Source organism: Daktulosphaira vitifoliae, unplaced genomic scaffold (assembly GCF_025091365.1).
Source record: "Daktulosphaira vitifoliae isolate Bord-2020 unplaced genomic scaffold, ASM2509136v1 Scaffold_3, whole genome shotgun sequence".
Classification (NCBI taxonomy): Eukaryota; Metazoa; Arthropoda; class Insecta; order Hemiptera; family Phylloxeridae; genus Daktulosphaira; species Daktulosphaira vitifoliae.
Window position 1 is genome coordinate 18,537,262 of NW_026099574.1, and position 13,050 is coordinate 18,550,311.

Genomic DNA, 13,050 nt, shown 5'->3' on the forward strand with positions numbered 1-13,050 from the left:
ATAATCTCTTTCAGTATAAAAGAGATTATAAAAAATGTAATCAACTGAGTAATGTTACTTAAAATATAAATTTCATTTCGCTGCCTTTTTATATAAACTTAAGAAAGATACTATACACTCAACATATCACTCTAGAACCCATAACACTCACCCTTGAGTCGGATCTAGAACTATAACAAGGTGGAACAACTTTTACTTGTCTCCCAAAATAAGACATAGCCAGAAACATCAGAAATTAATCTATAGATTAATTAATCGATTATTTAGTTATAAAAAATGTTCAACTGTAATTGGTAATAAATTCCACGAAATAAATAGAGTAAAGAGGATAAACAAAAATTAATAAAATGTTTATAACATTATGACATAATATATTACATGACAGTTAACTAAAGAAAATACAAGGTTTACATTTATTTAGTTAAAACGTATAAAAAAAAAATACAATAATGTTAATAAAAATACGCAATCAAACAATTGAATATATTAATAGTTAAATTAAGTTAGGTCCATTAAATTGGATAAATATAGTAACTGTGATTGTTGAAAAAAAATATAACATAAAATAATGAATATTTTAACTTCTCATGTAAACTTATAAACTAATAACGTACAATTTTTTTTGTTCTAGTTATTATTAATTTTAGCTAACAAAAGTTTAAAAAAATTAAAAATAAGAGTAAATTGTTTAACAAGGTAGATTTCATAAATCTAAAACAATATATATATACAGTTATGCCAAAATAGGAATTTAATTAATCGTAGATATCTTCTAAAGTCTCTATACGTTTATCACCGACAAAAAATTCTCCGACTCCTTTAGCTACAAATTCTTCGTCTAAAAAATAAATGTTTGTTTTTTAAATAGCACTTAAAGTGTATCAAATGTTTACAGTGAATATAAAAGAAAAAATTAAACGAAACATATTTCTTTTTAAAACGATAAGGGATTTTAATAAAATTATATCTTAGAGAACAATATTTGTACAATAAGAAGACATATATAAATTGATACCTTCCAGGACAAAGAATATTTCTCCCCAAAAAACATTAATAATTGTATGGAGAAAACATGGCTCTTTTTGTTTGAAAAGATTAGTAAAGATTTTTCTTATATACATAATCTTAATCGGCACAATACCCTAGTTATGCCTCTGATTCTAAAGTAAAATGTTTACATATTTAAGAATAAACTAAAGTATATAAACTTAATAAAGTATAATAAACTTTAGTATATAATTGATAATTATTATTATATTATTAATTTTGTTAAACGCCCGCATTGAAATATGGGCCTATATCACTACGGAAGTTTTGGCTGACAAGGGATTTTCTACGATTGTAGAAGGAGACGTTTCATTAATTGTATCGGTAAATGTTTTAGTAAAGACATTATAGGTGGTTGATTTATCGTGTACGAGTTGGACGGAGAGGACGGGGGATATATAGGTGATCTTAGTGGAGGTCGGGTAAAATAGAAATTAGGTGGAGCTAGTCCATAAATATTTGAGTGTTGCGGGTACATGTTTGGAGTATGATATTTACTAGGATTATTGCTAATAGTAGTTTGGTGATTGTACTTTGCATTAAAAATAATATTGTCAATATCATGCATAACAATTCCTCTCGTATGCTCATCTAATGATCTTAATTTTACCGCCAAAAGGTTAGCGTTAGGATAAAAATAGCAGCATCTGCGCTTCACCATCAGTACTATATTTTAAAATTCTAATCACTACCATAGTATTGGTCCAAAAGTTATTATCGACAGTCATAAGACAAGAATAATAAAGCACCATACCCAGACGGGATTACTAATGTAATAGTAAAAATATTTGTAGACAAAGCACCGGAACTTTTCATAAGTACATACAATAAATGTATGAACGAAAAAATATTTCCAGAGACATAGAAAGTAGCAAATTTAGTGTTATTAAGAAGTTAGCAGTGAAGATTTTATAACAAGTACGATTAAGTTTCAACGAGTCAACATACCATCAAATATGCATACGATATTAAAGAAAAAATAAAGGTAGCGCACAATGGTCTGAAAGCGAATTTTAGGCGTTCATAAGTCCCATTTTAAAATATACTCACAATATTAAAATAATGATGAAAACTCATTCTAGTTTTTCTAGTTATATTTCTTAGGCAAAATATAAAATTTCAAAGTCACATGTTAATCCAATCATTATTTATAGTCGTTTGAAGTATAAGTATGATTACATTACGGTTATTTTAACTTAAAAAAGGTCTTTCGTTGTCAATTTTTTTAACAAGCTAAAATTTTTAATTTTAAGTCTCCACAAAGTGTTAATTTATGAAGCTGACCTAACACGATTCGCAATACTTCCGATTAATATATATATATATATATATATATATATATTCATTATTATTATTATTTCAGTGGATTGGAGATAAGAATACTTTCACGGCCCCTCTACCAGTCGTAAAAGATGACTAATGTGGTTGCGTCAGGTTGACGGCATAAAATTTTGTCAAAAAGTATGATGAATTCTGAACAAAACTTAGGGGAATTGTCCTATCTCAGATGTACGCGGGGTAACAGGTGAGAGGAAATAAAGTAGTCAGAAACGGAGAAAACCAGAAGTGTTTGATACCAGCCGAACAACTTGTGCGGTAGCTGTTTCACTAATCATATGTACAGGTCTACCCAACGCTAGTGGTGTCAACGGTGTAGAGACATCATCATTCAACTCTTGGCAGGACTCGTGTATAAGGGAGAAAGATAAATACAAAGTAAAAATAGGTACGTAGAATGTTGGAACACTAACTGGTAGAAGTAGAGAATTAGTATAAGTATTGAAGAGAAAAAAAGTTGACATTTGTTGTGCGGAGGCAACCAAGTGGAAGGGAGAGAAAGCAAGGGAAATAGGTGAGGGTTTTGAAATAATATTCTCAGTGTAATGAATTAAAATAGAAGTCTCTCGAAACGTCTAGAATAATTTTTCACATAAATAATTATTAATTTTATCAAATAATAATTATCAATTACTTTTTTAATCAACAATTATTCTATTACTTTTTACAAATATATTGCTCACTCAGAGCGATGTTTACATTAATATCAATCTTTTTAATTATTTTAAGCGTATTTGTGGCGCCGAACAAGCGCCAGGATAAAATAGTTAAATTTTTAAGAAAAACTAACTTTTCTTCATCACTTTACACGTAAGTTTAATATAAAAGGGTTAGGAAAATTAACACACCAGTTCATTATTCACCGATACTCTTATTCTTTCATATTAAAATTTCTTCTTATTTTTATCAACCTTAATTTTATATAAGTCTTTCATAGTTAAAATAACTATTTCAAATCTTAGAAATGAATTCGGTATGTTGCTATTCATATCAGTGTTTTATTTAATTAAATTAAATTAATATATTTACGTCAAGGAACATCACAATTTATTATTAACAAACGAGTTCATCTGTACAGTAACGTAAGTGTAGTCGTAAGGCTTTCACTATATTTTTGTAATATTAAGAAATAGGATAAATTAATCCAATGCAACCCAATCCATTTAATTTAACCCAATCCTCATCATCCATCGATTTCTTTTTATTACATCAAGTAGACTAATATAAAGAATGGTGTAGGGATAATAATGGACAGGGTAGATGAAAAGTAAAGTAGTAGAAGAAGCTAGGAAAAGTGACAGAATGATAGTTGTAAAATTAATTTTCGAGGAAAGTGTTGAAAGTAGTAAGTGCCTATGCACTACAGGTAGTATATAATGTAAGAGACAAGACAATGTTTTGGAGAGAGATGAATAATGCAAGTAATAAGGAAGGTAATAAGTATGCGGTGATCAGTGGAGATATAAATGGATATGTAGGTAATGAGAAGAGAGGATATGAAGGAGTACACTGAGAGCTTGGTTTTAGTGGGAAGAACAAGGCTGAAGAAAGAATCCTGGATTTTGCAGTATCGTATGATCCTGAAGTGGTTAATACTTATTTTAGAAAAAGGGAAGAACACTATATAACTTAAAAAAGTGGGAGTAATAGATTACAGGTTGATTATTTTATGTGGAAGAGAGAGATCGGAAAGCGAGTAAAAGATTGTAAAGTTATTTCAGGCGAAAATGTAACTTCACAACATTAACTGATGGTAATGGAGTTGTGGTATAGTGGGAAGAAAATATACAGAAACAAAAAGAATACAGGAGGAGAATCGTGGTGGAAATTAAAAGATTTTAAAGACGGTAAAAGAGAGGGCTGTGTGGAATGTCGAGGGAGACACAAATTATGTGTGGAACAGATTTGCTATTTGTGTAAAAAATACTGAAAAGAAGAATGTTGCCGAGAATAAAAGTAGAATGCTAGGAAATAAGGAATCTGGTGGTGACATGAGAAGACGTTAAAGAAATCATAGAAAGTAAAAAAAAGCAGTATCGCAGAAGATCAAAAGGAGAAAAGATTGGATGGAGTATAAACGCTTGTGCAAAAAAGAGGTATGATGAATTGTATGATAGGCTAGGAACAAAGGAAGGTTAAAAAGAAGTCTATAGATTTGTAAAAGTAATAGAAAAAAGATCTAAAGATTATTACTATGTAATGTGTATAAAAGTGTTGATATGAGGGTGCTATCAAGTGATGACGATGTGAAAAAAGGTGAAAAGAGTATTTTGAAAAATTATTGAATGGTATCTAAGAGAAACATTAGAGGGTATCTCATGGAACAAGGGACTGGTAGATTTAATTAGTAAGAAAGAGATAGGGAGGCTGTGACATCAATGAAAAATAACAAAGCAGAAGAACCAGATGAAGTACTAGTAGGAATATGGAAAATATTAGACGGTGTTGGCATAAGGTGGTTGAAGGAACTTTTAAATAAAAATATATTAGAAGAGAAAATACATGTGCATTAGTTCTTAAAGCATGTGTAAAAAAAAAATATATATAATGAATATTTTATAATATTAGTATTAAATACAATACAAATGTATTAGAGCCAATAGGCGTTAAAGCAATTGAAGTCTGAATTTCAGCATTGTTAGAAATAACAATGGGACATATCTGCCTTGATAAATATGCGCACAGTTAAAAAAGTACAATTTTGTTTTAATAATATAAAATTATATTTAAATTTTTTACACTAAGTTTTAATATTATTATAACTTATAATATTTATTAAAATTTAAATTATTAAAAATAAGCTTTGTGGAAAAAAATATGATTTACTGACTAATAACATTTTGAGCCATCCCCCTTAAAAAAATTCTGAATCTACTACCGTTATAGAAAATAGTTGTATTTATAAATAATATTTATTAAATGTATATTTATCAAAACAGGCATATTTCTTTTTAATGTAAAATAGATATTAAAAAAATATGATACAAGAATATCTAATACTAGATATTCGTGGTGATAGGTAAATACATTAATTTTTTTACATATATATTTTTAAGCTGAATCATCATAAATAGATTATACATAAATAATAAAATATACTCTAAAAAGTTGTAAAATTAAGAAGTAGAGTTTTATAATATTTATCACTCAATTTCTCATAAAATAATTATAAAGAAAATTATTTATGGTATTTTTTAGTTTTATATATTTTTTAATTTATTAATTATTATTTCCTTTTTTCATTTATTCTAATATGCAACTAATATGTTGCCATTAAAAAAAATCTTATTTATAGAACAGATAAGATCATAATGGTAACTTAATAACAAGTTTAATTTTTCTTATGGGACCAATAATTTTGAGCTAGTAAACTAGTGTAATCTCTATTAAAGAACAATGAAAAATAACAAAAAAATTTTTTTTTAGCATATAGTTTTAAAATTTTGAGTAGTTCATACATTTAAGTTTAGTAACAATAATTCTTTTATATTATTTTTACTTTTACTTAATACGTAAAAAAGGTCAATTATCTAATAATAAACAAACTTAGTCATTACTTTTGAGTGGAGGCTGTCCTTTATTTTTTTCATTTTATAGGTGCTAAGTCCCTCAAATAATGCCAATTCTCTTGGTAATAGCGAAGCTAAAAATATTAGGCAAACATGAAAATTGGATGAAAGGAAGTCTGTAACCACAATGCCAATTTTTTAGTTAAAAAAAAAATCGAGTAATTTAAAAACTATTAGTAGTATAAAATTTTAGAGTGCGAATTTTATTTCTCTAAACTCTAAAATGTACTAATATATAATAATATAAAACAATTACAAAAGTATTTTTGAGAGGAGAGCTAAATCCTCTCTAGCCTCCTATTTATGACTTCTGACTATATTTTGTTTTCTTAATTCTCACCTATTAAATATGGCTTTAAATAAAATAATGTATTAATGAAAGAATTCTGGGTTAGAATTCCTATAATATTTTTATAATTTAATTAAAAAAAAAAAGTGTTAATTGATTTTTGATTTTTTAGTATCACTAAGTACAATTATGAATTAATATTTGTTGAGTCACAGGTACAAAAGTTTCAGAAAGACATTTTTATTAAACTTTGTTATAATAATGAAATGGAATGATATGAAAATAAATATAGTTTAAAAAACTGAAAAACACGCTTTTAAACTGTATTTATTTTTCACTTATTAGTTTTTTATGACATCGCTGTTACAGTCACGGAGTGTTTATTGTCAATTATTACTAGCAATGGATATAATTTCTGTATTGCCAGTTAGTGTGTTTATAAACTCACAACAATGTGTCGTATTACTAATGATAATAAAGGCTATATGCTTACTAATATTGTCATAAAAAACCAGTTAGCTACCTGTATTTGTAATCTCATATGTATAATACATGTACATTAACTCAAAAAAATTTGAATCTTTAAATGTTGATATCTAATAATAAACAATAAAAGTTTGTTTATATATATAATATTGATAATACGCACGCATGTACGGGTACGAAAACAAAAAATTATACAGGAAAATAGTGTAGGCGGCGAGTGGTGAGCGGGGTGGGGTGAATACGTTACGACAGTCTAATCTCAAGGCCATAGACGACGGGATACGCGACATCATAACACGCGGAGTTAGAAACTTACAACAAACAATATACATGTGAAACTAATATAGGCGTGTTAAAAAGATCATAATTTGTTTAATTTCCGTTTATTTAGCACGTAAAATTTAAGAAGAGGCCTGAAGCACCTGCTCTTAAATTAGGACCTGTATGGTTTAGTTTTACAAATATTCAAAATACCGCCTTACCCACCATTAATCTAGGTCTGGCAAAGTATTATTTTATCATTACAACACCAAATCAAAAATAAATTACTCTTTGTAGAAATTCTGTAAAATGGTAAACTGTCCTATCTAGTGATCACTGACAATTAAGTGTTTAATGTTCAGTAATAATGAAAATTTTTAATAAAAACAAAAGTATTTTTTTTTTTTGTTAAGTTAAATTTAAATGTATATTTATGTATGTTAATTTAAATGTTATGATAATTTATAAATAAAATTTATTTCTTAAGTTTTTTCCAATGATAATGTTTGTAAACATGTAAATTCCAGCAAATCAAATCAAAATACATACTATTTACCATTACAGACAAACATCAAAGGGTATAACTTATCCTAGTAGTTGTAAGAGGTGTTATATGATAAATATTTATGATAAAACAAAATTCATAGTTTACAGTTCTAACTAAATATTAAATAATGGTTTACTTTATGATAATCTCCTTCTTTTAAGACACCACAATTATTATAAATACTTAATATTATTTTGACTTACCTGGTCCATATGTTTGCTCCATAAGACTTTTAGAAATAAATTTAGCTAAAGTTTTGAATAAATGTCGATTTATACGTCTAGCTTTATAATATGGTGTCATATTATCTACAACTAATTTTACAATTCTCTTGTGAGCAATAGTTCTTTCTTCCTCTTCTGTTAATGGATCCGAATCATAAGTATGTCCAGTTCCAAATAACTCATCAAACTTTTGTGTCAGTCTTTTTTGCAAATCAATAGGTAATTTATTAATACTTCTTTGAAGCTCATAAGATCTAGCAACTCTTTCTCTTTTTAACTTATTTTTTAGAATATTTCTTATTTTGTTTGGTCTCACAATATACTTAGAAGCTGTATTAACGGTAGAAGTTAGTTTAGGCATTTGTTGGGTAGATTCTATATTATCTACTTCTAAGCCCATGGCTATTAATCGTTCTTCTAAAGTTATATATTGATCTAACTCTGGTGAGTCTTGTAAATCATTTAATAGAGAACTAATACCAGTATTATCTTTGATTGGATATTTTGTATTGTTGACAAAATTTAATTCAATTTTAGGTAAAATAAATTCTGGATTATTATTTTTAAAATCTCTTTGACTCGTATAGTTTGTTGTTGAATCTAATAAACATGAAGAATCATAATTATCAATCATTTCATTTTTTAAATGATGAGTTGAAAAATTGATATCTTTGTTGCCTGATTGAAGTGAATATATTATGTTATCCTCTAAACCAGTTTGTTTTTCAATTTCATAAGTTTCATTTTCAGTGTTAACACCAACACTTACTAGAGTTACTTTTTGGTTTTCTTTGCATTTTGATACTTGTGATGATTTATGAGTTTTTAATAATTGTTCTAATAAGATATACATCACTGAATTTTTGGTGCATGTTTTAACTTCATTAATCTATTTAAAAATAAAAAATTAACAATAAATATTAATTAAAAAATTCAATTAATTTACTTATTTCTTTATTTTATAATATTTAACATTCTCTTTTAAAATGAGAATGTTAGAGAGATTGGTAAAACCTACATTTTGTGTTATAAAATAGCTTATAATTTCATATTTTCCAAATAAAGCTATCAAAATTTATAAAATAAACTACTTATATTTCAATAATTTTGTATAGATTTTTTATTTATATTTATTGTCCCGAAGAAATCTTAATGAGGTTTTTCAAATTTATTATTTTTATTATAATTAAGAGAACCATCGTGAAACTATACCTAATCACTATTAGATTTAAAAAGTTTAAACAGTATTAGCAATGCTATCATTGCAATCATTTAATTTCAATAACTATGTATAACATATAATTCACTATTTATATTAATTTAAGGTCTTTGAGGAAAATTTTTTTTTTTATAATTTATTATGTTTATTATCATTTTAAAAGTACTACTTTTAGTAAAAAGGACATCACATGAATTAGTTTCTATCAGAGAGACTCAGTCTAATTCAAGCTTAACATATAAATCATTAATAATAGTATTAAATGAAATATTTTTTTATAAAATAAAAATTGTTTTAGTTAAGATCAGTTATTTTTTACTAATGTGGTTTTCAAAATATAAAAAAATTCAATGAATGTATTTAACAAATTATTTATTTCAGAAAAAAGTCAATATAAGAAATGCATTATTATAATAAAACTAACCATTTTTGTCATATTTTTTCGATAAATACTTGCAATCAAACATCGCCTAAGAGCTTGTTTTTCCATCTCAGTCATACATGTGTTAACACAGTGATCTACTTGAAATAAGCAATCTTTTTGAAATTTTTTAGGCTCTACATCTAGGTTATCATATAATGTTTGTCTCAAATGTTTTAAATATTGATTTCGAACCATTTCACATAGAAAATCTACATTTTCTGGATCTTCATCAACATCTATCGGACTATAGGGTAATTCAATCTTCCAAACTGGATTTTTTGAAGAAAAATCCATAAATTTTTCAACAGAAGAGGAATCTATTTCCATTTTCATTGTTTGTTCTAAAAAAACAATTTAAATTTAATTCTGATTATCATTAATATAGTTTGCATAGGGGTTGTAGCTTTCTAGACATTGGCTGTTAAAAAACATATTAAAAAAAAAACCTGTATAAAACATAAATAATTTAAAATGCCCTAAAGGACAAATTTAAATTTAATAATTTTTAGTATTTTAAAAATGCATGTTTAAAATTTAACTACCCATTTTAATAAGTTTTCAAGTTATATCCATACTGATTTTTATATAATTAAATTTTAAGAACATTCATTTGAGTTTCTGAAAGCTAGAAGTTGCTAGACAGTGCACTAAAAACTATTAAAATAATTGCACATATTACTATAAAATGCATTATCATGTTAAAATAATTTTCCATCACTTGTAAATACTAGACAAGTCAATTTCACAAATTTCATTAATCCTCAACAGCACATGATAAAAAATAAAAATTTTAAAAAGCTGAACTTAATCAACAAAATTTGTAGTCATGTCAACTATATTAACAATTATTATTTTAACTCCAAAATTTCACTTTCAAACAATATTTCTTAATGAAATTTTTTTGTTTATATTTTAAATATAATATAGTATTACTTTTCTTAGATACTATGCCTTGTCAATAAAAAGTTTATGCACTAGGAGTAGTTAAAAAATTGTCTAATGAAATTCTATTGATAATACGTATAGGCTACTTAATAAGAAAATCAGAAAATTGGATAATTGATTTTTGTTTTTTAAGATAACAATAAAGAAAAGAATTCAGAGAATTTTAATAAACATGAACTGAGAACAAATGGGAATAAAATCTAAGATAAGAAAATTAAGTCATTGTTTATTTTTATTGAAGTTGACAAACTGGAAATTAAGGAATGTTATATAGAAAATGTTATAGAATAGTTTATACGCATTTAGAGATGTAATGTTATTTAAATTCTAGTTATTTATTGTTTAAAAAATCTTCCCATTAAATCAACTATAATGACCGTTTTCAGACTGAAACTAAATAAATTACTTTGAAGTAAAAAAATAAAAAATATATTGTCTTACCATAGAATCGAGTATATACTATTAATAATTTATCAGTCCATATCTATCAATAATTAAAATTAAAAATAAATTAATCTTTATTTACAATAACAAAAGCACCATTGTAACCACAGAAGTTTATGTCAACCGGTATAAATGATATCATTAATCAAAAACAACTTCGAGATTATAACATACACTAATCCACAATTCCAATTGGATTGTGAATAAATTTAATGCATAAGTTATGTATGTAAATGTTCATGTATCTATTTTTATCAATTTCAAAGATTTTATACATATTTCTATTTAACAACATGAAATATTGATAGTAATTTCGAACTTCCTTGATTATAAACAAGTAACCGTCATAGTCATAGTGTTACTTTATGGTTTTAATATATTGAGTCGTTTGATAACATAATATGTATACAAGTCTCATTTTGTTTAGTAGATGTATTTTCGTAGGGTTATGTTATTAAAGTACTTTTCGTGTAAATTGATTATGTAATTTAAGTTTAATATTATTAAGTTCAACTAAAATTGTTCTGTGAATGTATTGATAATATTGTAAAATTGTAGTTGATTGTCTATAACTATTATATTCTGATTTATGATATCAAATGACTTAAACTTAACATTTGAACAAACGGTTCTGTAAAGTTTTGATTTTATATTTTTAAAAGAATATTCGCTCACTCGTAAAATAATAAATTTTTTATTCGTTGTTGTTTTTTGTTTTTTTTGTATATCTACGAGAAATAAACGACTCACATAATTAAAGATTACTGCAGTTATAAAGGTAAGTTATTTTTTTATTATGAATTTTATCTCTTATAAAATTGTTTAGATATAAATAGAATGAATCAATTAGTTAATGATTATTTGTTAATAAACATTTCCCTACTTTTTAGTAATCTAATACTTATCATATTAAAAATATAGAATTAATCAAACCTGTAAAATCATGTCAGTACATGTAGGATAGTCCTTTACTTGTCTTAATTTTGTATTATCACTCAATTTGTTGCTAATAAAATTATATATTATGAGTAAGTTTTTATTATCTTAAAATATATATTACTTATTTATTACTATTATTATTATTATTTTAATTTAAAAAATATTTGAGCTCAATATTTTTTATAAATCAAATATAATTATAATAACTATTCATTCACCTAATAGTCTCACTTATAATTTTTTAATAGATAAATTAAGGTAAATAATTAACTATTTAGTATAAGATTATAATAAATAAATAAATAAATTATAAATTATAATAAATAAGCTAGAATAAATTTTTTTAATGTTATTGCTTCTATGAGTTATTATTATTACTAAATATTTTTAAATTTTAGCTTCAATGCAAAACTGAGGAGGTATTAATTTAAAAAAAAAACCCTTCTTAGTAGATGTATATCAATTTCTTTCTACGGTTCATCAAAAGATCACAAGAATCATTTAAACATCAAAAGTTACTAGGAAATGATTACTATGCTTTCTATTTAAGTGATCTATTATATTAAAAATACAAAATAAAAATATTGAGCTTTTCTGATAAATTTACAATAAATAGTAATAACAATAAATACAATTTCCTGACTGCAAATTAATCTTAACAATATAATTTTTTAACTCTCATAAAATTTTCTATTTAAAAATGTAAATTTCAAATATGAAATTGAGCTATAAAATATGGTAGAAAATTCAACATTTTTTTTTTATTATAAACTCACAAAATTCAACTTTAAAGGATTAAAAAAATAGGTTAAATATGTAATTTTGTATTGATTATTTATAACATATAAAAAATCAAAATCTTTTATAATTTAAAAACAATTTTGTTTTGTTTCAATTATTTTTTTATCGTAATAAATCATTTCAAAAGAAATATTAATTATTTCTATGTCACTTGGTGTATATAATTATATAGATGATATAATTGAAATTTTCCTCATAGTTTTTAATTAATTAGTAATAATATCAAAAATTATTGGTGAAAAAATGTAATAGCTAATTTGAAATTAGCACGAAAAATTGAATAATAAAAGTTTATTTTTGACCCTGATGAACATTTTTTGCATAATTCATAATATTCATAATTAACAACAAATTTTTATAAAAAAAGTTTTATGTCGAGCCTTTCAATTTTTATACACGTTTGCCATAAAAATAAAAACTACTTTATAATTTTTTATAAATTCCCCGAAAAAATTACAATACTAAATTATTAAATATAAATTTCATACTACGTTGAATTGCTTTAATAAATATTTAT

At 24.9% G+C, this 13,050-nt stretch overlaps 1 protein-coding gene across 4 annotated transcripts; it reads right to left on the minus strand.

Annotated features, from left to right (window-relative positions):
* Positions 1–383: 383 nt before the first annotated feature.
* Positions 384–11,029, minus strand: LOC126900755 (uncharacterized). Of its 4 annotated transcripts, none has more exons than XM_050676677.1 (5): positions 9,947–10,071; positions 9,405–9,745; positions 7,741–8,650; positions 5,943–6,070; positions 384–838 (listed from the first exon to the last, which is right to left on the minus strand). In XM_050676677.1, exons 1-5 carry the CDS (start codon positions 9,948–9,950, stop codon positions 824–826), a joined length of 1,398 nt encoding a protein of 465 aa, XP_050532634.1. In that variant the 5' UTR covers positions 9,951–10,071; the 3' UTR covers positions 384–823. The 4 variants fall into 4 exon arrangements, with proteins under 4 accessions (XP_050532634.1, XP_050532636.1, XP_050532635.1 ...); XM_050676679.1 differs by having other exon boundaries at positions 385–838; positions 5,943–6,028; XM_050676678.1 differs by lacking the exon at positions 9,947–10,071 and adding an exon at positions 10,791–11,029 and having other exon boundaries at positions 386–838.
* Between the last annotated feature and the right edge of the window lie 2,021 nt (positions 11,030–13,050).

What these genes read in the sequence shown, in the direction of transcription:
- LOC126900755 (XM_050676677.1), bottom strand. An exon ending in GAAAAAATATGACAAAAATG is followed by an intron (nt 8,651 to 9,404) that starts GTTAGTTTTATT and finishes ATTTTTAAATAG; the next exon opens with ATTAATGAAGTTAAAACATG. An exon ending in GGAGCAAACATATGGACCAG is followed by an intron (nt 6,071 to 7,740) that starts GTAAGTCAAAAT and finishes TTGTGGTTACAG; the next exon opens with ACTTCCTTTCATCCAATTTT.